At 44.5% G+C, this 25,620-nt stretch overlaps 1 protein-coding gene across 3 annotated transcripts in view; it reads left to right on the top strand.

Moving 5' to 3' along the window:
• stam2 (signal transducing adaptor molecule (SH3 domain and ITAM motif) 2) overlaps window positions 1-25,620 on the top strand; it is a 50,333-nt gene that overhangs the window by 3,466 nt on the left and 21,247 nt on the right. The window contains exons 1-7 of one of the 3 annotated variants that reach the window (XM_078227880.1): window positions 4,672-4,807; window positions 14,937-15,021; window positions 16,250-16,325; window positions 17,960-18,064; window positions 19,480-19,626; window positions 21,177-21,255; window positions 25,000-25,192. In XM_078227880.1, the coding sequence (XP_078084006.1) occupies window positions 4,777-4,807; window positions 14,937-15,021; window positions 16,250-16,325; window positions 17,960-18,064; window positions 19,480-19,626; window positions 21,177-21,255; window positions 25,000-25,192 (716 nt within the window). In that variant the 5' untranslated portion in view covers window positions 4,672-4,776. Of the gene's footprint in view, window positions 1-4,671; window positions 4,808-14,936; window positions 15,022-16,249; window positions 16,326-17,959; window positions 18,065-19,479; window positions 19,627-21,176; window positions 21,256-24,999; window positions 25,193-25,620 lie in introns of those variants that run through there. The other 2 variants (XM_078227879.1, XM_078227881.1) reach the window with 2 other exon arrangements.

Below are 25,620 nucleotides of genomic sequence, written 5' to 3'. Positions count from 1 at the left end.
ACCAGCCGCTTGTTACCGTGAATATTTTATCTAATGATGGGTTGGAGCAGAGGCAATGACATTGGTCACAGTATTTTAGCGGCTCTGTTGTGTATGTCAACAGACTCTCAAGAAACCTTGGGTCTCAATAGGCAGTGTTGTGTGTGTGTGTGTTTGGGACTTCTGTTCAAAACACACCCAGAATTGACTGAGTTTGGATTTTCTCTTCCCTAAGATGATAACTGTGGCAGACTCATGTCTTCTCCTGTTTGGGTAGTGAAAATACCCCAATTAAAATCAAGCTATCGAATAGAATTGCAGTGGTTTTGTTGTTCCCAGGGTGGGGTGAGGAGATTGCTTGCTTGCTTTTGGTACAGTAAAGTTTATTTATTAGTCACAAGTAGGTGTACATTCACACTGCAATGAAGTTACTGTGAAAACCCCCGAGTCGCCACACTCCGGTGCCTGTTCAGGTACACTGAGGGAGAATTTAACATGGCCAATTCACCTAACCTGCACATCTTTGGACTGTGGGAGGAAATCGGAGCACCCGGAGGAAACCCACACAGACAGGAAGAACGTGCAAACTCCACACATACAGTGACCCGATGTGATAGTGGCCGAATTGTATTGTACTGTGTACAGTTTTGGTCTCCTTACTTGAGAAAGAATATACTGGCACAGGAGCGGGTACAGAGGAGATTCACTAGGTTGACTCCAGAGTTGAGAGGGTTGGCTTATGAGGAGAGACTGAGTAGACTGGGACTGTACTCATTGGAATTCAGAAGAATGAGGGGAGATCTTGTAGAAACGTATAAGATTACGAAAGGAATAGAGAAGATAGAAGCAGGGAGGTTGCTTCCACTGGCAGGTGAAACTGGAATGGCCTCAAAATAAGGGGGAGCAGATTTAGGACTGAGTTGAGGAGGAACTTCTTCACCCAAAGGGTTGTGAATCTGTGGAATTCCCTGCCCAGTTGAGGCTACCTCATTGAATGTTTTTAAGGCAAGGATAGATAAATTTTTGAAGAGTAAAGGAATTAAGGGTTATGGTGAGCGGGTGGGTAAGTGGAACTGAGTCCACGAAAAGATCAGCCATGATCTTATTGAATGGCGGAGCAGGCTCGAGGGGCCAGATGGCCTACTCCTGCTCCTAGTTCTTAAGTTCTGAAATCAGGAGCTAGCCTTGTGGGGTATTACAGAACGGCAGTCTTTGCTGCGTTCTGGAAGTTTCCCTCAAGTTAAGGCTTGCTTAGATTACTGCCGTTGATTTTCAGGTCTAATGACCAATAGTGGCAGATGCGCTGCCTCCTGTAAAGGGTGATGGGTTTTTGAGGATTTTCTCTTTACAGACTGGAAATTCCTGTTCGTTATGTTTTTCCTGCCATTTTCAAAAGCCTCTGTAGCACTATGAGCATAAAGGACGTGCGAACACTCCAACGTTTTCTTTCTGTAATGTTTGAAAATTTTGCTGCATTTATATAAGAAAGAAAAGTTGCATAAGACTGCTTTAGGTTCCTGCTGTCACACCTTTGGCTATGTTGAGTCAGTCTTGGGAACGTAGCCTTTCTAGCACTTTCATACAGCCCGCCCATAAAAGTGTGTAATTAATTAGAAACACAGAGTGGATGACAGGAGAAGGAAAAAAAACCCATCGACTTAAAATCAGAAAAGTAAACACTTCCACTTTCTCTTAGTGTGTGAATTGGGAAAGTGTCGATCGATTACTTTTTAGATAACCTCTGCTGTGAAAGTAATCATTTACAGAGAAAATGCTGAAAATCTGTGTGGGAGATGAAGACTGGAATCTTCTTGAAGGGTCCAGGTGGGGATATAATATGTATATGCAAATGCTTACTGGGTAGTGATATCACAACTGTGACCTGAGATTGTAGCCCCCTCTGCTCCTGTACTGGGGAATTCTTCTGAATGATAGTGGAGAAGCAGTTTTGCCTTTTTAAAATTTTCATTGCAGGCATTAATGTGATATTGTTCTGAAACGATCCTGTTCTCTGGCCAGACTACAATTTGAATACTGTGTTCAGTTTGCCTTTGTGAATATGCATGCTGGAATTTTACTAGTCTGGAGATGTTGTAGGGAGGATGATGTAGAATCATAGAATAGAATCCTTACAGTGCCGACGAAGGCCATACGGCCCATCGAGCCTGCACCGACCACAATCCCACCCAGGCCCCATCTCCGTAACCCCATACATTTACCCTACTAATCACCCTGACACTAAGGGACAATTTACCATAGCCAATCAACTTAACCCGCACGTCTTTGGAGTGTGGGAGGAAACTGGAGCACCCGAAGGAAGCCCATGCAGACACGGGGAGAACGTGCAGACTTCGCACAAGCCGGGAATTGAACCCAGGTCCTCGACACTGTGAGGCAGCAGTACTAACCACTGTGCCACCATGTACTGTGTCACATGCAATTCACTCAGAATCGAGAGTCACTGGAGTAACGTGTACTTTTGCACGTGTGTAGTCTAGAGGCTTAAACATTCATTCCACCACACTGATGACCAGGAAGCTGTCCTGCTCGTACCACCTGCCGTACTTGACCTGTTAGACCACGTTATGTGTGCGCCGCCTTTGGCTGTCGAATCCTGGAGTGGGACCCGAGCCTGAAGCTTCTGCCTCATAGGCAATGACTGTGCATTATGCTCAAGACCTCCCTCCATAAGGCTAACATCTAGTTTAAATGATTAGGAAAGACCAGAAGAGCTTGTGTCCCTCATTGAATGGAAGTGTTGTTGATTGTTGTAAAAACCCATCTGGTTCAGTAATGTCCGTTTTTTAAGGAAAGGAAATCTGCCATTGGGGCAACAGTGGCACAGTGGTATTGTCACTAGATAGTGATAACTAGTAATTTGGGGACCCGGGTTCAAATCCCACCACGGCAGATGGTGAAATTTGAATGCAGCAAAAATCTGGAATTAAAAATCTACCGATGACCATGAAACCATCGTTGATTGTCTTAAAACCCATCTGGTTCACTTGGAAATCTGCTGTCCTTACAATGCGACTGCAGATCCACAGCAATGTGGTTGACTCTCAAATGTCCTCTCAAGGGCAATTAAGGAGTGGGCAATAAATGCTGGCCCAGCCTACATCCCGAGAGAATTTAAAAAAATCCTTGCCTGGCCTAGGTATGGCTCTAGATCCACAGGAATTGCTTGATTCTTAAATGCCTTCTGAAATGGCCCAGCATGCCACTTAGTTCAAGGGCAATTATGGATGAGCAAAAATGCCAACCCAGCCAGTGATGTCCACATCCCATGAATGAATTTAAAAAAATGACTGGAGAGCATAATCTTCGAATTGTTTAAGAGGCATTCCGCTTGGAAAGCATGGGGAGAATAGGTTTCTAGAAGAAAACAAATAGCCTTCTTTGTCTGCTTTTATCTTGTGAATGTTGTTGATGAACGAACGCTGCTGTGGACCTCCATTTCACCACAAACATCAGAAGAACTAAAATTCTTCACTTTTACGCCTTGAAGGCTTAGTGATTTTAATGTACATAGAATCCCTACAGTACAGAAGGAGGCCATTCGGCCCATCGCGTCTGCACCGGCCAAAATCCCACCCAGGCCCTATTCCCGTAGCGCCACACACTTACCCTGCTAATCCCCCGACACTAGGGTCAATTTAACATGGCCGATGTGGGAGGAAACCGGAGCACCCAGAGGAAACCCACGCACACTGGGAGAACCTGCAAACTCCACACACAAGTCACCCGAGGCCGAAATTGAACCCGGGTCCCTGACACTGAGGCAGCAAACTACTGTGCCCCCCCCGGTTTTGCATGTTTTGATAAGTGCCAGGATCCAAGGATAACTTAGTTCCCGCATGGGGCAGGTTTATAAACTGCATGCTTCACAGTCAGGGGTTGCACCAGGTCACCTGTGGAGGATATTTTACTTGTGAACTCTGTGCCAAATTCTTTAGTTCATATTTTGACCAGACTTGTTGACTTACAAGTGACTCTTTCTCTGGTTACATTCTAATGAGTGTTTCCCACAGCCAACGTGCTTTATTGCCATTGTGCCAAGGGGAACTGTCTCTCAGAATTTAGGGTGCAGGATCGCTTGGAGCATTGATGTTTTGTGGGGCTGGATTGGGGTGGGGGTGGGGCGGTGGGTTCCGTACCAAGAGTTCACTTGCACCCAGCTTCAGAAGCAATGGATTACAAATGCAGAATTTACATTATGTTTGTGTTGTTGATATCTGCAGGTTCCCAACTGGGGAGTTTGGAAGACACTCCCTAATAGGCCTGTTATGCTCTTCAGTTCACAGTTTGAAGTAGGTAGTGCTGATTCAGACTGGGCTGTTAGTACAAAGCTATCGGTTAAGACCGGTGATTAACCACGAAACGCAAAGTGGAGAGTGCTGGTGAGCAGTTGTTCTTTGGGTTGGAGGTAAGTATAGAATAATAACTCCCAGGGGCTGACAGTGGAACCATTGTTCCTTTCCAGATGTGTTTATGACCGGATGTTAAATATACAGGGCATAATTTCAAAAACTGCAGATTGCACAAAACACTCGAATGTAGTAAACACTGGGCAGGATAGGACAAAGGCAGATTGGCAAAATGGGCAGGCAAAAAGAAACAAACGTGTATGACCTGATAGTCACCTGATGAAAGAGCAGCGCTCCGAAATCTTGTGGCTTGTGCTACCAAATAAACCTGTTGGACTTTAACCTGGTGTTATGAGACTTCTTACTGTGCTTACCCCAGTCCAATGCTGGCATCTCCACATCATAGCCATTACAAGGACATGGCTGCAGGATGGCAAAGAGCAGGAGCCGAATATGCAATGGTACATGGCATTTGAGAAGGACAGAAAGTGAAGAAAATGTGGAACGCTAGCTCTGTTTGATTTAAGGATAGTAAGAAGTTTAACAACACCAGGTTAAAGTCCAACTTTCCCCAGGTTAAAGTCCAACTTTCCGAAAGCTTGTGGCTTTTGCTACCAAATAAACCTGTTGGACTTTAACCTGGTGTTGTTAGACTCCTTACTGTGTTTACCCCAGTCCAACGCCGGCATCTCCACATCATGATTTAAGGATGACATTGGTACAATAGAGAGAGAGATGACCTTTTGGTTCTAGAGATCACGATGTAAAATCAATTTGGGTAGGGATTAGGAATATTAAAGGCAAGAAGTCACTTGTGGGAATGGTTTATAGGTCTCCTAACAGTAACCACAATATAGATGGGGTATACTGGAAGAAATATGGGAGCTTTTAAGAGTATGGCAATAATCATAGGTGATTTTACTGTGCCGGGTTCCGTTGTATAATGGGAGCACTCTGGACTCTAAATCCAGCAGTCCGAGCTCGGCCGAACCTTGCTTTAATTTGTCAATGCAGATGATTGATTTGCTGAAGGGCATTTCGTTTACGGGTGGCACAGTGATTAACACTGCTGCCTCACAGCGCCAGGGACCCAGGTTCAATTCCTGGCTTGGGTCACTGTCTGTACGGAATCTGCATGTTCTCCCCATGTCTGTGTGGGTTTCCTCCAGGTGCTCCGGTTTCCTCCCACAGTCCGAAAGGCGTGCTGGCTAAGTGCATTGGCTGTGCTAAATTCTCCTTCAGTGTACCCGAACAGGCGCCAGAGTGTGGCGATTAGGGGAGTTTCACAGTAACTTCATTGCAGTGTTAATGTAAGCCTACTTGTGACTAACAAATAAATTAACTTTAACTTTACATCTAGATTAGATGACTCAGATCCTGGATGTTGAGAGCGTATGTGTTTTTGGAACACTTTCTTAGAGCAGCAAGTTGTAGCACCAGCTGGAGAGGAAACTACACCAGATCTGGTAATGTGCAATGAGACAGGATTAATTAATTACTTTATAGTGAAGGCATCCCTAGGTAGCAGTGACCATGATATGATTGACTTTCAAATTTAGTTTGAGGGAGAGAGGAGCGGATCTAAGGCTAGTGTTTTAAACTTAAACATAAATAAAGGAAATTATGAGGTCATGAAGACTGAGCTGGCCACAGAACTAGGAAATTAAGTTAAAGGATAGTTCAGTAGAGATAGTGGATATTTCAGAATACTCAGAAAAGATACATTTCAGGAAGAAAGAAAGACTCTTAAGGGAAGGACACGGCATCCACAATTAACCAAAGAATTCAAAGATAGCATTAAATTGAAAGAAAGAGCATATAATTTCACAGAGAACATAAGAATTAGGAGCAGGAGTCGTCCATGTGGCCCCTCGAGCCTGCTTCGCCATTCAATAAAATCATGGCTGATCTTTTTGTGGACTCAGCTCCACTTACCCGCCCGCTCGCCATAACCCTTAATTCCTTTACTGTTCAAAAATTTATCTATCTCTGCCTTAAAAACATTCAATGAAGTAGCCTCAACTGCTTCACTGGGCAGGTAATTCCACAGATTCACAACCCTTTAGATGAAGAAGTTCCTCCTCAACTCCGTCCTAAATCTGCTCCTCCTTATTTTGAGGCCATGCCCTCTAGTTCTAGTTTCACCTGCCAGTGGAAGCAACCTCCCTGCTTCTATCTTATATCTTTCCTTCATAATCTTGTATGTTTCTATAAGATTTCCCCACATTCTTCTGAATTCCAATGAGTATAGCCCCAGTCTACTCAGTCCCTCCTCATAAGTCAACTCTCTCAACTCCTAGTGAATCTCCTCTGCACCTCCTCCAGTGCCAGCATATCCTTTCTCAAGTAAGGAGGCCAAAACTGTACACAGTACTCCAGGCGTGGCCTCACCAGCACCTTATACAGCTGCAACATAATCTCGCTGTTTTTAAACACCGCCCTTCTAGCAATGAAGGTCAAAATTCCATTTGCCTTCTTAATTACCTGCTGCACCTGCAAAACAGCTTTTTGTAATTCATGTACAAGGGCACCCAGGTCCCTCTGCACAGCAGCATGCTGCAATTTTTTACCATTACATAATAGTCCATTTTGCTGCTGTTCTACCAAAATGGATGACCTCACATTTACAAGGTGAGTGGCAGGTCAGAGGATTGGACAGAATATAAACAGTGAAGGATGATAAGGAGAGAGAGAGAGACAAAGCAATTAGAGTGCAAGAGAGTTTTACAGCAGAGAAAGAAGCCCTGTTTATAGAATTATAGCATGTCTAGAGTGCAGAAGAACCCATTTGCCCCATCAGGTCTGCACTGACCCTCTGACAGAGTAACTTACCCAGGTCCTCTCGTCCACTCAATCTGTGTAACCCCATGCATTTCCCATGGCTAATCCATTAACTTACACATCTTGGGACACTTTAAGGGGCAATTTAGCATGGCCAGTTCCCCTCACCTGCATATCTTTTGGATTTTTGGATCCGTCGTCATTTATATTTCATTTCCCTTGCAATAAAGGCAGGGATGTTTTGCTACGGTTGTACAGAGTGTTGGTGAGACCACATCTAAAGTGCCAGAAACAGTTTTGGGTTCCTTGTTTAAGGAAGAATATAAATGTGTTAGGAACAGTTCAGGAGAAGGTTTAATCGACTGATACCTGGGATATTGCGGGGGTCGGGGGTTATATATGTAGAAAGGTTGGACAGGCTGGACCTGTCTGTATCTATTGGACTTTAGAAGATTGAGAGGTGATCTTATAGAAACGTAAAAATCCAGAGGGGACTGGACAGGATGGATGCTGAAAGGATGTTTTCCTTTGTTGGGGAAGTGAGATCTAGGGGACACCGTTTTTAAAAAAAAGGTGTCTCCCATTTAAGATGAAGATGCAAAGAATTTATTTCCTGAGGTTCGTGAATCTTTGGCACTCTTCCACAGAGATGTTAAGCATAGGAATTCTGAGTCGTTTTCCCCCAGCTCAACCCACAATCTAATTTCTCTTTTTGGTTCTTCGTGTGATGAAACTTAATCACCGGAGTTTTGCTGCTGTATTTAGTGAGATTTGTTGGGTTGCTGTCTCGTCACGGTATGACAGGTATCTCACATCAATAGTTTGAACTTTTGTATATTTATTACTTCAGCTATCATGCAGGTCTCATTACTGCAGAGCCAGTTATTGCAAAATGTCAGATTGTGGCGCTACTCTGTGACAATTGTTGCAAAGATAGACCTTGGAATTAGTCGTCACCTGCTCACAACATCAATCTACCACTGACTAAACTATTGGTATCAATGCCAGATTTGTGTTGCAAATGGTATTTCCTTATTAAAGAAAGACTTGTATAGTACATTTCAGAGTGCTTTAGAAGTAGGGGCAGCACAGTGGTTAGCACTGCTGTTCGAATCCTGGCTTGGGGTCACTGTCTGTGTGGAGTTTGCACGTTCTCTCAATGTCTCCGTGGGTTTCCTCCAAGTGCTCCCACAGTCTGAAAGACTTGCTGGTTAGGTGCACTGACCCGAACAGGCACCGGAATGTGGCGACTAGGGGAATTTCACATAACTCTATTGCAGTGTTAATGTAAGCCTTACTTGTGACTAATAAATATATCATAGAAAATTTACTGTACAGAAAGAGGCCATTCGGCCCATTGTGTCTGTGACAACCAAAAAAAACAAGTCACCCAGCCTAATCCCACTTTCCAGCTTTCGGTCTGTGGCCCTGCAGGTTACAGCACATCGGAAACCTCTCCAGACACTTTTTTAAAAAATGAGTTAAGGGTTTTTGCCTCTACTACCCCTCTCAGGCTGTGAGTTTCAGACCCCTACCACACTCTGGGTGAAAGGATTTTTCCTCATCTCTAATCTTTCTACCAATCACTTTAAATCTATTCCCCCCCCAATCACTGACCTCTCTGCTAAAGTAAATCAGTCCCCTCCCATTCACTCTGCCCAGCCCCCCCTCAATTTTCTACATCTCCATCAGATCACCCTGCAGCCTTTCCTGCTCCAAGGAGAACAGTAAGGAGTCTAACAACACCAGGTTAAAGTCCAACAGGTTTATTTGGTAGCAAACGTCACTAGCTTTCGGAGCGCTGCTCCTTCGTCAGGTGAGTGGGAGTTAACCTGGTGGTGTTAGACTCCTTACTGTGTTTACCCCAGTCCAACGCCGGCATTTCCACATAAGGAGAACAGTCCCAGCCTTTCCAATCTTTCCTCATAGCTGCCATATCCTGGTAAATCTCTTCTCGACCCTCTCTAAAGCAATTCCATCCTTTCTGTAATGAGGGGACCAGAACTGCAGTTTTGCTCCAGTTGTGGCCTAACTAATGATTTATATGGTTCCAGCACAACCTCCTTTGCTCTTCTATTCTAAGCCTCGGCTAATAAATGAAAGGATTTCTTTAAAGTCTTTGTTTTTAAGACTCTGTTGTAACCTAGGGAATTATTCCGAGTGATACTTCTGTTGGGTCAGTAATCAGTCTCTGAGCCAGGAAGGTCTTTGCTGACTTTGCTGCACTAATGGGTTCCAAAATTGGCCCAAGTTTTCCCCAGATTTGAAAAGTAGTAAATTCCTTGTGATTCCTGCGAGTTCTCCATCGGTGGCACATGGAGATGGCCACGGAGGCAGGATGGCGGGTGCTGCCGCTGCGGAGGCAGGATGGCGGGTGCTGCCGCCACACGCGAGGCAGGATGGCGGGTGCTGCCGCACGAATTGAGTCGAAATTCACCTTTCAATCCAACAGAGAATGCTGGAGAAACTTCTTTATCTAGAATGGTGTGAATCTGGAACTCGCTACACTGGAGAATGGTTGAGGCAAATAGCGTAGATGCATTGAAGGGGAAACTAGATAGACACAAGCGGAAGAAAGGAATGGACAGTTGTCCTGATGGGGTTAGATGAAGAGGAAGGGCGGGGGGGCAGTTGGATGAAATTCATGTGGAGCATAAATCCAGCAAAGTTGGTGGAAAGGCTTCATTCTCTGCTGGGTAAAATGAAAGAAGAGGTTTGAGCTCAGACAATGTTACCAGTTAGTGCAGGCGGAAGTTCCATTCAGTGAGCAATGCTAAATACATGTCAGCCCTGTAAAAGAATGATAAGAATGAAACATGCAGTGTGACATTTTGGAGACAGAGCAGTAAATTGCTACTCAATGGGTCATTATCTCCAGCAAGCTAAGAGGGGGATTAAATAGCTTTCAAGGACGTGTTGTCTGACAAACTGCATCCAGTGATGTATGGAGATCCCTCGGGAATGTGGGTTGGAATTTCAGACAAACTGAATCATGGCCTACATTTTCTGACTTTCTCCAAAGTCTTTACATCTTGGACAGCTATTTGCTATAATGTACAGGCGTTCAAAATTGTGGAGGGTTCAGATACGGTAAATAAAGAGAGGCTGTTTCTAATGGCTGTCGAATCAAAGACCAGATGACAGAATTATGGTGCCTGGTAGAGGAAAAATGTTTCTTTACACGATGAACGATAAGGATTTGGAATGCACTCTCTGAAATGGTGGTGACCTTCAAAGAGGAACTGGATAAATACTTGGAGGCAAAATTGCAAGGTTGTTGGTAAAGAGCCCAAAATGAGTGGACACAATCAGTCGGCAGAATGGCCTCCTGTGTTAATCGAATTATACAGCACAGAAGGAGGCCATTCAGCCCATCATGTCTGCACCAGCTCCCGAAAGAGCTACCCAGCTAGTCCCATTCTTCAGCCCTTCTCTCCATAGCCCTCTAAATTCAGCACTTTCAAATACGTATCCAACTCTCTCTTCAAATCAACTATGGGATCTGCCTACACCACTCCCCCAGGCAGCACATTCTAAGTCCCAACAGCTCTGAGTAAAGATATTTCTCCTCACCTCACTCCTAGCTCTCTCGCTGACCATCTTGAAATTGTGACCCCTCATCACTCATACCTACTAGTGGAAACAGAATATCCTCCTTTACTCTGTCAAAATTGTTCACGATTTTGAACACCTCAATAAGGTCACCTCTTAATCTTCTCTGCTCCAAGGAAAACCAGCCCAAATTCTCTAATCTTTTCTTGTATCTAAAATTCCTCATTCCTGGTATTCTAGTATTCTTTGCACTCTCTCTAGGGCTTTAACATCCTCCCTTAATAAGGTGTCCAGAACTGAACACAATACTCCAGATGTGATCTGATGAATGATTTGTAGACGTGTAGGATCACTTCCTTGCTTTTATGCCTCTTTATAAATCCAATAAGCCTTGTTAACTGTTTCAACCTTCAGAGAATTATACACTTGAACCCAGAGATCCCTCTGTTCAGGTACTCACCTCAAAAATTGCGCGCGCCCCCGTCAGGAACTGACGTCTGATATGGGGCCATGGCAATCTTTTTAAAGTAAGTTTCGCAGGTTCCTGAGGCAAAAACATTTCCGGTTATAGGAGGCAAGTTGCTAATTCTGGTGAGTCATAGAATATACAATTTTTTGGAATTTGTCATCATGACTTGGGGGAAGTTCCAAAAGTTTTTTCAAAATTGGCTGTGGAGTTTTTTTTTTTTTCAATCTTTTTCCCCTTGTTTTGGGCATTGACCTGTCCTGAGGGGGGGAAATGGTTTACATTGAATGTGGTGGCCTTTGGGCTTGGTGTTGGGAGGACAATTGCCATAAGCAGATCCTGCAGCTTTCAACAGCAAAGACAGTGATTCTCAGAAATCCTCCTGTTGTCCAGTAGGAACAGGAGTAGGCCATTCAGCCCCTCTGGTCTGTCTGGTTATTTCATCACTTTCTGACTGATCCGTAGCTCGAGTCTGTTTACCTAGGCTTGCTCCCTACCCTCACCCAGACCTAACACATCTGTTTTAACTGGCTGTGGAAAATTAATAGAAATCGGTGATGTTTTTCTCTCTTTGGGGGGAGATACAAGGCCGAGTTATTCCAGATTTTTTTCTTTGTTTGTAGGGTTTGGGTGCCCTGTTTCCTATATTATGACAGTAACCACACTTTTTGGTTGTTTTCTCTCGCTCTCAGTTTCACTTTGGGCTCTCTCTTTGATCCTGTTCTGATCATTTTTAAATCATCTTGTGTTCAGTATTTCTTATGTAGCCTAATTGATGTATTTATTTAATCTTTTGACAATCCTAGTGCTCATAGCAGCGTTAGAAATGTGCGTGCTAATGTGCTTTGTCCACTAGAGCATGAGTGAATGAAGCAGTGCAGTGGAGCAGAATGTGTAGTTCTGTATAACTGGAGTCCTCTGCCTCAGTCATATTAATTTGTGAGGATCCCCAGGTGAAGGCAGAAAGCTAGTCTTTGGGCTGGGGCTGAGCTCTGTCTACCCTGCCTATATGGGGCAGCTCGGTGGCACACTAGTTAGCACTGCAGCCTCACAGCGCCAGGGACCCAGGTTCAATTCCCGGCTTGGGTCACTGCCTGTGTGGAGTTTGCATTTTCTCCCCGCGTCTGCGTGGGTTTCCTCCGGGTGCTCCAGTTTCCTCCCACAGTCTAAAGGTGTGCTGGTTAGGTGGGTTGGCCATGCTAAATTTTCCCTCCGTGTACCCGAGCAGGTGCCAGAGTGTGACGACTAAGGGATTTTCATAGTAACTTCATTGCAGTGTTAATGGAAGCCTACTTGTGACTAATAAATAAACTTTTAACTTGTCACACCTCCCAGCCTGGGAAATAGCTCAGCTGATCATCCCAGCTGCGTATTGCACTGGGGGGACCAGGGAAGGTGGAACAAAAATATTTTAGCAGAATTGCTGCTCTTTTCCCTAGGGTTTCTGTCTCTCCCACTCTGGCACACAGCCTGTATGAAACCAGGGGTTGGATTTATCAAAATACTCTGTGGTTATGTGGGGACTCTTTTTGAATCAATGCTCAGATATTCTACGTTGCTGCTTCACTGTAGCACGCAGACCAAGGTGAAGATTTTACATCACATTTCATTTGTGGAAAATGGAAGCCTGAATATTAATCTAAAGAGGTTTTAACCATTTAGCCCTCATTGAAGCAATGTCTTGTTTGGGTTGATATAGGGAGTGGGGCTTGCTGCATTTTTCTGTTTGAGTGGTGCACCCTTTGCTTCCTCCTTCTGGGAACCATTGATTTAAAACTTCTTGTGTCCTCGTTTGCAAATCTCAATATCCTATTCTTCCCTACATCTATTCTCAACATAATGGTTCCAGGGACAGAGCTCCAGTAAACTGGAGAAGCTGGGATTGCGCTCCAAGCAGAGAGGACTGACAGGATATTTGATAGTGCTGTTCAAAATTTACAAAGGGTTTAGATAAACTCGATATAAAAATAAACTGTTTCCAGTAATTACAGGGCCTTTAACCAGGGAGCACAGATTGAGGGCGATTGGCCAAAGAACCAGCAGTGACTTGAGGAGTTTTTCGTGCAGTGAGTGGTTAGGATTTGGAATGGACTCCTGTACCGAATGGGCGGTGGGAACAGATTCAGTCGGTAGCCTCGGAAGGAAATTGGAATAACATTTGATGGAGGAAAGAGCAGCACTAACTGGATTGCTCTTTGACAGGTCCAGTGCAGACCCGATGGGCCAAATGGCAGTCCCCTGTGCTGTATTACTCTAATAAATTCAATGTCCACACTCTTCAGCTCTAGCCACTCTCAGTCTGTACCAGATTTCACCTCATCCTTGCTGCGTTTCTTGCTCATATTCTGAAGCCTCCTTGATGCATTCTCCCAATTCCTGTTCAATGCCTGATGTAAAGTTTGCTGTTGTTTGCTTTGCTCCTGTGTTTTGCCCCACACAGGCAGTTTCTTGTTGTTGACTCACATTTGCAACTCAGTTTACAAATTGGACAGCTGGGAATATTGTTGTCATGGGAGCTTGTTGTCTTTCTACAAGGTGTTGCACACGTGTTTTAATGCACGGTTCTTTCCCAGTCGCCAACCCAGCGAGTTCAAACCTTTCCTGCTCCCAAATAAATGACTTTGTGACTTCTGGCCAATGCTGAGTTACCTTGCCCCCAGACTGACAGAGTGGAGCTTGGGATTCTTGCTGCTGATTGTTATTGAATGTCCTGGACATGAGGCAGGACCTATGTTCAGACGTTATGCCTTCATGGTGTGAAAGCCCACTTGGGCAAAGCACAGTAGCAGCCTGATGTAAAGTTGGAGTGAAAGCACAGCAGGCTAGAGCTGAAGAGTGTGGACATTGAATTTATTAGAGTAATACAGCACAGGGGACTGCCATTTGGCCCATCGAGTCTGCATCGGACCTGTCAAAGAGCAATCCAGTTAGTGCTGCTCTTTCCTCCATCAAATGTTATTCCAATTTCCTTCCGAGGCTACCGACTGAATCTGTTCCCACCGCCCATTAGGTACAGGAGTCCATTCCAAATCCTAACCACTCACTGCACGAAAAACTCCTCAAGTCACTGCTGGTTCTTTGGCCAATCGCCCTCAATCTGTGCTCCCTGGTCAAAGGCCCTGCAATTACTGGAAACAGTTTATTTTTATATCGAGTTTATCTAAACCCTTTGTAAATTTTGAACAGCACTATCAAATATCCTGTCAGTCCTCTCTGCTTGGAGCGCAATCCCAGCTTCTCCAGTTTACTAGAGCTCTGTCCCTGGAACCATTATGTTGAGAATAGATGTAGGGAAGAATAGGATATTGAGATTTGCAAACGAGGACACGAGAAGTTTTAAATCAATGGTTCCCAGAAGGAGGAAGCAAGGGGGCACCAATCAGATAGAAAAATGCAGCAAGCCCCACTCCCTATATCATGGAACTGCAACACATGAATGAGTACCGTCAGGAGAGGGGTTGTATTCTTGGAGGGCTTAAAAGCTAACAGCACAGTCTTGTTCTAACAGTGACTTCACTGACTCAACCAATGACTGTGGGTATGGTCTATGTGAGAAATATCCTACACTGCCGTGGAGAATATCTGGGCGACGCAGACACACTGTTGGAACAATAGTAGATTAAAGTCTCCTGCCCCATTTGTCCCATGTTGTTGAGCCTGACCAGGGATATTGGACTAAACCCTGATGCAAAAAGCTTTTCATTCTCCACCATATTTTATCCCCATCCCACCAAAAAAAATGTTTAACTATTAAATGCTGAGCTGTTACTAATGTATCTCTTTTTTTGCAGAAAAAGCCACGAATGAACACAACACCAATGAAGACTGGACTCTCATTATGGACATCTGTGATCGTGTTGGGACTACAACAAATGGGTATGGATAGAAATTATATTTTTCCTTATTTCCTTTTCCCCTTCCACTGTCCTCACCCACCCTTCTAAATAATTTTTTTGAAGGATGTTTCCTTTAGCAGTTGGCTCGACGGCCGAGGGATTTAGCAAATGAGTAATTGTGCCTTACAGATGAGGGGTGAAGCTGGGTTTGATCTCTGGCCTGTACTGAACTGCCTACTTGCAGCCAGCAATGCAACAGAGTCGCTGCAGTTGGCTTTGATGCCCTGATTTTGAGGAGGAGGGGAATTGATCATTGTTTGCCGTCCTGATCACTATCCAGTGAGCCTCCCTGCAATTGCCTACATTGGTAAATCTCTCGTGCAAGTAATGCCCACTTGGGTAAGGCATTAGAGGATTACCAGCCATTTAATACATGCCGTTTAATCTAAATAATGTGAAATTTTCTTCTACATGGTATTGTGGAGAGCCTGAATCTCGAGCGTCACAGTTTAATCACTCAACGTGAAGGCTACATAGCTACTGTTAATCATTGCAGTGATTTCGCAGTGTACTGTCAGTGCTGGCAACTGTCCCATTGCTATAACACTTGCTTGCCTTTCACCCAATTTACCCAAAAATGACTTATTCAGCAACGTTAGAAATGGATCAAACTCGATGGCAATGTGGAATATAAGCTACCTTCTAGAAATACACGACATCTGAAAATGGCAAAGGCTAACCTCATGTTTTAGCTAAGACCTCCATTGGAAGTTACGCGCCTTTCATCTTTTCCTGCTGTTAGTATCTATAGCCGTCACGTACCATTGCTGATGGTGAGTCAGAGAATGCACCGTTTAATAAGGGCAGGAGACATGTAACACAATTCTACTGAAGTGTACTCGCATGCAACTAGATTACGGCTGTGCGCCCATTAAAGACAGCAATGAAAAATTGCTTTGAATTCCTGTCGTTGAGCCTGTCGTCATTCACTTTTTGGGTCAGACTGGCATCCTTAAGAAAATGTTTATTATAATTTAGGCAGAGTTTAAAAGTTGCTCAGTTTAATTGTCATTTGGCCTGAGAATCTTGGATTGGAATTTGCCTGTTGGCAGCCCAGAAGCTCCAAGTATCTTGTGACTGTTCTGTATCCGCAACAAAATGAAACAGCTGGAATGTCGATTGTAACTTTTGTTATATTTAATACGTCATTTGTGTTCCAGAATTTTTATTTTAATGCAAGTAATTTTTTTCCGTTACTCCAACTTCAGGCCAAAAGATTGTCTGAAGGCCATTATGAAGAGAGTAAATCACAAGAATCCTCACGTGGCAATGAAGGCATTAACGGTAAGTACAACCAGTCCAGCAGCAGCCCATTCATCTCTTCCCTCAAGGAGAGTTTTTAAGATAAAACATTTTCATAGAATCCCGACAGTGCAGAAGGAGGCCATTTGGCCCATCGAGTCTGCACTGACCACAATCCCACCCAGGCCCTATCCCCATAACCCCATGCATTTGCCCTAACTAATCCCCCTGACACTAAGGGACAATTTAGCATGGCCAATCCACCCAACCCTCACATCTTTGGACTGTGGGAGGAAACCGGAGCACCCGGAGGAAACCCACGCAGACACAGGGAGAACGTGCAGACTCCACGTAGACAGTGACCCAAGCCGGGAATCGAACCCGGGGTCTCTGACGCTGTGAGGCAGCAGTGCTAACCCACTGTGCCACCGTGCTGCCCCGATTTTCCCCTGATTCATCTCAAAGTGCGTGACTGAGTGGGGAAATTTGATTTGTTTTGTGACCTAGAATTGGCCTATTACCCGAGGTTGTCCTCTTTTTTTGAGATGAGGCTGATAGTGGGGGATTATAATTAACTTCTGCACATGTCTGGCTTTGGAGGAGGAACACACCAACAAGATTTCCTCCGGGATCTGGCATGTGAGGACTTTTAGCACCGGTGGGAATTGCTGAGTTTGTAAATGGTGCAGTGCTTGTTCAGTCGTTGAAGACATGCCTGAGTTAATGAGCGCCCTCAGCTCCGTCTCCTCTGTAATTGGAGGTAACTGCTGTTCCTGGTTTGACACCAGCACTATCAGAAATATCTCCTCCCCACCAAAAAAATTAACGCCACGCTTTTTTTCGCAAAAAATTGAAAAAAATGTAAATCGGTCACTTTCAACCGAGTAATTGTGATTCCCAGTGCGTGAACACTCGGGTTGTGAAGGAGCAATCCATCATTGGTATTTGGAGAGTTGTCTTCCGGCACACCTCCTGGCTCGTCAAGTATTTCCTGTCAGGAAGTAGTCGAGCATGAGGGGTTCTGATGCAACATGACAGCAGTTTAACTCCATGCCGTGTTGTGGCTGCATTTCTTATTCAGAGGCCCAATTATTCGACCATTATTGATTTTTGTTTGTGTTTCTGATGCTCTCGTAATGCAGAGCTGGCTTGAGGGGCCTATTCTTGTTCCTATGGCTTTAAACTCTCGTAGCTCTCATAGATGGTACGGTGGCGAGCATTGCTGCCTTACAGTACCAAGGAACCGGGTTCGATTCTGGGCTTGGGTCACTGTCTGTGCAGAGTCTGCATGTTCTCCACATGTCTGCGTGGGTTTTTCTCCGGGTGCTCTGATTTCCCTCCTCAGTCTGAAAGATGTGCTGGTTAGTTGGATTGCCAATGCTAAATTCTCTCTCGGTGTACCCGACCAGGCGCCGGAGTGTGGCGACTAGGGGATTTTCACAGTAACTTCATTGTTAAGTTAAGTTTATTTATTAGTCACAAGTAAGGCTTACATTAACACTGCAAAGAAGTTGTGAAATTCCCCTAATCGCCACACTTGGCGCTTGTTCTGGTCAATGCACCTAACCAGTGTTAATGTAAGCCTACTTGTGACACTAATAAGTAAATAAAATTATTTTCAAAATGCTGTTAATCTCTTGATAGGCTGTGTAAAAGTAACACTCTATATTTTACAGTTACTAGGTGCCTGTGTCTCAAACTGTGGGAAGATTTTCCATCTAGAAATATGTTCTCGTGACTTCACGAATGAAGTTGGAAATTTATTAAGTGTATATAATAAGGTATAGTAAATCTGACTTTCCTGTAATCTCTGAACAATTGACCCAGTCAAGTTTGTAATGCGAGTGTTGCTGTTTTTTTCCATTCCATGCTTGATGAATCAAGGTCTCATGCTCAGTTAAGCACAAGGAACCTGAAGGTGTGATGATTATAATGGCCTGGATCTTCCTGAAAACTCAGGCCATAGTAATGGTGTGTCTGCGTTGCACAGCTGTCACTCAAGGGAATTAGTTAGCGATACTAGATTTTAAACGGGATGAAATTTCCTGGGCCACTGCACCATCTGCCCAAGATCCTCGCCCTAACAATTAAATTTTTGTTAGAATAACTCCCTCAAACAGTGGCAGTTAAGATTTTACTTGACCTTTGCTAGTTTTCTGGTCACTTGTGGCTCACTGCTAAAGAAAGATGCACATGCACTCCTGGAGTGTCCGAATTACGGTAATCTGATGCTTTCGATGAACTTTAAGAACTGGTAATAATGAACCGAGCCCCGGGCCTTGACTCCTTTCTGTCGTAGCCATGCTCACTGTGATAACTAACCAAGCACTGGAGTTTCTAGGGGGAGGTGGTGGCATAGTGGTATTGTCACTGGACTAGTAATCCAGAGTATTGCCCTGGGGACCCAGGTTCGAATCCACCGCGGCAGATGGTGAAATTCAAATTCAGTAAAAATCTGGAACTAACAGTCCAATGGTGACCATAAAAAGCCACCTGATTCCCTGAGGAAAGGAAATCTGCCATCCTAACCTGGTCTGGCCTACAAGTGACTTTAGACCCACAGCAATGCAGTTGACTCAGAAAATGGCCGAGCAAACCACTCAGTTCAGGATTAATAAGGTTCTCATAAAATGTATAAATAGGAGTCAGCAGTTAATTTGCATTACCCATTTCAATACATTCTATATAATTCTAAGTAGAAATTATGGAGGAAGTTATTGCTGGTGAGGTCACCGTGTGGGGCTAAATTTACAACATGTGCCATTGATCTCAGTGCTGCAGTGACGGCTAGGTATTTTGTTTGGGTTGTTTTAAATTTTTTATTTGCCCTTTGCTTTCTCCAGTAAAGGATCTGACTCTTCCTGGGACACCCTTCCAAATGGCCAATCATAATGAGAAGGGTCCAAGCTGCAAGATGTGTTGCAGGCAATTCTGATTTTTTTTGTTACCTGCTGTCTACACATCCACCTGGGGGGACTGGAGAATGGGCCCGGAGTGTAAACTTGGCACTACATCTGAACTCGACTCCTGGTAGCTGCTATAGACCAGGGTTTGAGCATGTGACCTCCTACTCTACACCAAGCTCAATACATGCTCATTATCAACGAAAGTTGATTATACTGTTTACTCTAGTTTTTAAAAAAAAGATATATTAACTGCTCAGTATGATGAGCTGAATCTTACTATTTGTACCCAGGCTCATCCGAAGGTTTGTGAGAAGCTGAAGGCATTAATGGTTGAGTGGGTGGAGGAGTTTCAGAAGGATCCGCAGCTCAGTCTTGTTGCTGCTACCATCAAAGCACTTAAAGAAGATGGTGTCACCTTTCCTTCAACTAGCTCTCAGGTACCTTTTCTTTATAAATGTTCGTTCGCAGGATATAGATGTGGCTCGAAAGGCCTGCATTTACTGCTCGTTCCGGCCCCTTTTCTTGACCTGCTGGAGACTACGTGAAGAAGATGTTCTCTCGGTGCTGTTGGGGAGGGAGATCCAGGATTTTAACCCAGCAACAATGTGAGGGAACAAAGATATGTGCCAAAATTAGGATGGTGTGTAACTTGGAGAAGAACTTTCATGCAGCAGCTCGTTTTGTCATTCTGAGGGGTGGTGTTGTAGGTTTGGGAGGTACTACACAGCAGCAACTTTGAATAGAGAAAAATATGTTGAGATTGTCCCAATGTTACACAGGGAGGTACCTGTGTGCTGACTGCTGTCTCACCCAATCTCCCTCCTTGGTGCTGTTTAACAGCAACAATATACATCATTAAGGCTTTAATGGAGTAAGATGTTCCTGGGTGATCCAAGGGAAAATTATCAAAGATTGACGAGGCCTCAAGGAGATATTAGGACAGGCGATAATCCCCATTATATTTTGAGTGAGGAACATCTTAATAGAGGAAAGGTGGAGAGATATGGGGCGGGAATTCCAGACCTTGGGGCTTAGGCAGATTCTTGATTGATTTTGCTTATGGGATGTGAGAGCTGGCTAAGCCAGCATTTATTGCCCATCCCTAGTGGGTTTCGTCTGGAGGCTCCGACTTCCTCCCACAGTCCAAAGATGTGTGGGTTAGGTGGATCGGCCGTGCTAAATTGCCCCTTAGTGTCATGGAGCCTAGCTAGGATAAATGCACAGGATTATGGGGATAGGGCCTGGGTGGGATTGTGGTCGGTGCAGACTCGATGGACCGAATGGCCTCCTGCACTGTAGGATTCTATGAATCGTCCTTGAGAAGGTGGTGGTGAGCTGCCGCCTTGAATTGCTGCAGTCTATCACCACAGTGCTGTCCGGGAGGCAATTCCAGGATTTTGATTCAGTGACAGTAAAGGAACAGTGATATAATTCCAATTCCTGGAGGCAAACTTGCAGGTGGTGGTGCTCCATGCACCTGTGTCATGCAGTAGAATTGACAGCTGCTTTTTGAAGGAGGCTTGGGGGGTGGCGTCAGTGCATCTTGTAGATGGTACCCACTGCTGCCACTGTGTGTCGGTGGCAGCGGGAGCGAATGTTTAAGGTAATGAATATCAAATGGAATACTTCATCCTGGCTGGTGTCAGGCTGTTGTTGGTGTGACCAATTATGAGATTTAGGGACAGAGTAAGATGTGAATAGCAAAAGAAAAATATTGAAAGGGACAGTCAAACAAACGATGCAGAAATGGAAAGCTCTGATTATATACTTGGTGCTGCCACAGCTAGCAGTGGGTCTTCCTCTGCTAGAATTTCCACACTTCTGCAATGGAACAGAAGCCATCCTCGCACTTGTACAGTTAAAAGCAGCTCTGACCATTTTATACTGCAGAGGGAGAAAGGAGCTTTAAAACCGAAATTCGCCATGTTGGGATTGGAACAGGAAAATGTACTTTGCAGAACACACACATGTTCTTTCTCTTTAACAGAGCCAGAGCACTTCAAATCCATCTAAAAATGGCACGACGGCAATTAGTAGAAATACTGAAGATGTAGAGCTAGCTAAAGGTAAGCAACAGGGTCACAAAGCAAATATTTTGCTGCTTAAAATTTGTGTGGGGATTGTATTTTCATTAATTTGTCAGAGTTTTGAACCTGAGTTCAGAAAAAGCCAATACTGATGGCATGGTCGCCAGCGGAGTGGGAAGAGAGAGGAACCTTGATTGTTGAAAGCTTCACTGTTGTACTGCTTCTGTCCCCTGTGGCTCAGTAACTTTATCCAGTGGGTAGCTATGCCACACAAATCAAAGATGTGCAGGTTAGGTTGATTGGCCGTGGTAAATTGCCCCTTAGCATCAGGGGGACTAGCATGGTAAATACATGGGACTTGGGATTGTGGTTGGTGCAGACTCGATGGGCCGAATGGCCGCCTCCTGCACTGTAGGCATTCTACGATTCTATGAATAAGGACTTGTTTTGATTCACCCTCATTATGCGTACACTTTCATACCTGGGAGCGGTTTAAAAATTGGTTAGGTTTTCTGCTCCTGATTGCTTTCCAGGTATCAGACATGGTAATAATGTGCGTAAGATGTCCTCCAAGTTTGAATAAACTGCTGAAAGTTGCTTGTGAAGTTTGTACGTGAATAACAGCCACTTTTTCTGGAGCTGGAGGGTCCCTGGCACTTGTGGGACAGTCCCCAGAACAGGAGTCACATTCTTTAGGAGCAGGGCATGAAAATCAGCAGGAGATTGAACAAGAGCTGACCACTGGCTCAGTGCATAGTACCCTTTCTACTATGGGGCTTGGCCTTGAAACTGGCTCAGAATCAAACCCACTTCATAATGGAATGCTCCCACACAAAATTACAGTCTGGCTCACTGGTCTGGGACATCTGGACAAACACAAAACAGCTGGTGTGAAAGATATCCTGGGGGTCCAAATATCTTAAAATGCATTAGCGACGTACACTACTCTTTACTCTGCATGTAGCCACACAATACTTAACCTGGGAGTACTGATGCTGGGTGGCCAAACTGGAGAAGTCCTAATACCATTGTCCATTCCCTTGCTGCCATATTTGTGCGCTGTTAGTTTCATGTCACAACTACAACATATCAGCGTGGAATGAGGGATGTGGCTTCACTTTTAAATTCTAGAGTTGGAGACACCCAAGGAAGTGTCGTGTAGGGAGCGCCGTGGTCTTTACTGACAGTGTTCTGAAATTCAATATAGACTGAAGACCAACTGCAATGTATGGAAAAGTGGATAGGAATGTCTCACCACCTCAGTGCCTTATAAGAACACGGGCAGGCCATTCAGTACCTCGAGCCTGCTCTGTCATTCGGGACCATCATGGCTGACCCTTACCTACTCTGTCCTTTTCTGTCTTGGCTCCATAATCCCTTGACATCCTTGGCTAGCAACAAGCTGTCGATCAGAGGTTTTAAAATTATTGAGTTGGCTTTTACTGCTTTTTGTGTAGAGAATTTCACCCTTCCCCTGAATGTCCTGGCTCTAATTCTGAGTCTCCTTGCCTTGGCGTGCTCCGCCAGCGAAGAAAGTTTCTGTCTATCTACCCCATTCAGAAACCTGAAAACCTCAATCAAATCACCCCATGACCTTTCTACATACCAGCTTTATATAATCCCTCGTCATAATGTGACCCTTGGAGACCTGGTAACATTCCAGTGAATCTGCACTCCTTCCAAGGTCAATAAATACTTTTTTTAAAGCTGTGCTGTTGGAATTGTACACAGTCTCCAGATGTAATCTAACCAGAGCTAAGTTTAGCCGGAATGAAACTCCCTCCCTTTCTATATTCTAGCCCTCCAGATTGGAAAAAAAACTAAAGTTCCATTAGACTTTTGGATTTTTTTTCCTACCTGACCCATTGCATTTTAGTGATCTGTGTACATGGCCCCTTAAATCTCATTGAGATAAAAGGGCATGCTTCAACCAGACGGGAACGCATAAAGTACCTGGTTGAGAGCGCTACGTGTGTTGCTGGCTGGTGACAGGGAGTGATTTGCAGCATGGAATAGTGTTGAGGTCCAGGAGTCTTACTCTGTTTGCAAGGATTGTTATTGCAAGCTGAAGCACAACAAAGGCAAAATTCTCAAAAGTGGTCTACGCAACAAAAGAGCTGCAGGGCATCATAAAACATGCTTTCAAATTCAGCAAAGTCTTCAGGAAAAGGTTTCAAAGGCTAATTGGACCAAAGCGCAAGGATGTAATTCGGTCAACATTTTAAAATCATGCCACAATAAATCTTATCATTTTATAATGAAAACTCTGGGTAGACATTACAAGCCACTGTTGAGGGCTACAGCTCCTCCACTGGTGGGAGGACGTAATTGTCCTGTGACATGTTTATACAGGCAATTCCCTATTAGAAATGTGAAAGTAAGCATTCATTATTATGGGAGAAGTGTGTGGAGTACACCCCTTCCCACCATGAATTTGAAGGTGTATGATTTTTAGAATCATACAGTGCAGAAGAGACCCTTCAGCCCATCTAGTCTGCACTGACATGCAAGAAGCCCCTGACCTCTCGCCTAATCCCATTTACCAGCACTTGGCCCATAGCCTTGAATGTTATGACTTTCCAAGTGCTAATCTGGGTATTTTTTAAAGGATGTGAGGCAACCCACCTCTACCACTCTCCCAGGCAGTACATTCCAGACGTCACCACCCTCTGGGTAATTTTGTTTCCTCAAACCAACCCCCTGCCCCTCACCTTGAACCTATGTCCCCTCGTGACTGACCCTTCAATTAAGGGGAACAGCTGCTCCTGATCCACTCTGTCCAAGCCCCTCATAATCTTGTACCTCAATCAGGTCCCCGCTCAGTCTTCTCTGCTCCAACGTAAACAACCCAGAGCCTACGCAACCTCTCTTCATAACTTAAATATTCTCCCAGGCAGCATCCTGGTGAATCTCCTCTGCACCCCCTCCAATGCAATCTCAACTTTCCTATAATGTGGGGGCCAGAACTGCACATAGTACTCTAGATGTGGCCTCACCAAAATTCTACACAACTCCAACATGACTTTCCTGCTTTGTAATCTATGCCTCGATTGATAAAGGCAAGTGTCCCATATGCCTTTTTCACCACCCTATGAACATGCTCTTCCGTCTTCCGAGATCTATGGACAAACACGCCAAGGTCCCTTTGTTCCACACCACCTCCTAGTATCTTGCCGTTCATTGAATACTTCCTTGTCAAATTACTCCTTCCAATGTGTATTACCTCACATTTTTCAGTCTTAAATTCCATCTGCCACTAATCTGCCCATTTGACCATTCCATCTATATCTTCCTGTAGCTCAAGACACACAACCACCCGGCCAATCTTTGTGAGTTGATATAACAGAAAATCTCTTGAGTAAAAGGAAGCTATAATGAATTGGGTTTAGATTCCAGAATCAACTTTTTAAAAGAAAATAGTGTAGGGAGGTGGAGGATCGTGCATGTTACATGTGCATGTTAGGGCAGCACGGTGGCACAGTGGTTAGCACTGCTGCCTCACAGCGCCATGGACCCAGGTTTGATTCCCGGCTTGGGTCACCGTCTGTGCGGAGTCTGCACGTTCTCCCCGTGTTTGCGTGGGTTTCCTCCGGATGCTCTGATTTCCTCCCACAGTCTGAAAGACGTGCTGTTTAGGTGGATTGATCCAAACAGGTGCCAGAGTGTGGCGACTGGGGAAATTTCACAGTAACCTCATTGCAATGTTAATGTAAGTCTTGCTTTTGACTAATAAAGTAAACTTTAACTTGAAAAATATTAATATTTTTCTGTTTGCTCTTCCAGCTATTGAGCTTTCATTGCAGGAGCAGAAACAGCAGCAGACGGAAACCAAGTCTCTCTACCCGACAACAGAAAATGCTTCAAACAGCCATAGAACTGAACTCCGCATGGTTCGCGCCCTATACGACTTTGAGGCTGTTGAAGACAATGAACTTACTTTTAAAGCCGGAGAGATTATCACCATTTTAGATGACAGGTATGGTTTGAAATGACTTGATTTGTCTAACTTGGCATTTGCTGAACGAAGGCTCGATATTCCCCCTTGGACTTGGGGCAAAGTTGCCACTGATAAATTGTGTCTCCAGGTCCTCTCCCGCAACTGGTTTCACAGCTGAACTGCCAACAAGTGGTAGTTTCGTAGAATTCTACAGCACATGAGGCTGTTTTGGCCCAGCATGCCTGTGTCAATCTCTGAAAGAGCTACCCAATTAGGCCCAATCCCCGTTCTTTTAGCATAGCTCTGTAAACATTTCCATCTCGAGGACTCTTCACGTCTCTGGGGCTCTGTACTGGATCAGCAGAGGAGGGAAAGGTACTGTTAACGATTGTCCACAAGCTCATAAAGGCTGAGGTTGCAGTAGCCACAGACTCAGTCCCCAAGGAATGGCAAACATCCCTTCTGGT

This window comes from Mustelus asterias, chromosome 14 (assembly GCF_964213995.1).
Source record: "Mustelus asterias chromosome 14, sMusAst1.hap1.1, whole genome shotgun sequence".
Taxonomy (NCBI): Eukaryota; Metazoa; Chordata; class Chondrichthyes; order Carcharhiniformes; family Triakidae; genus Mustelus; species Mustelus asterias.
This window is presented reverse-complemented; position numbering and strand designations above follow the sequence as displayed.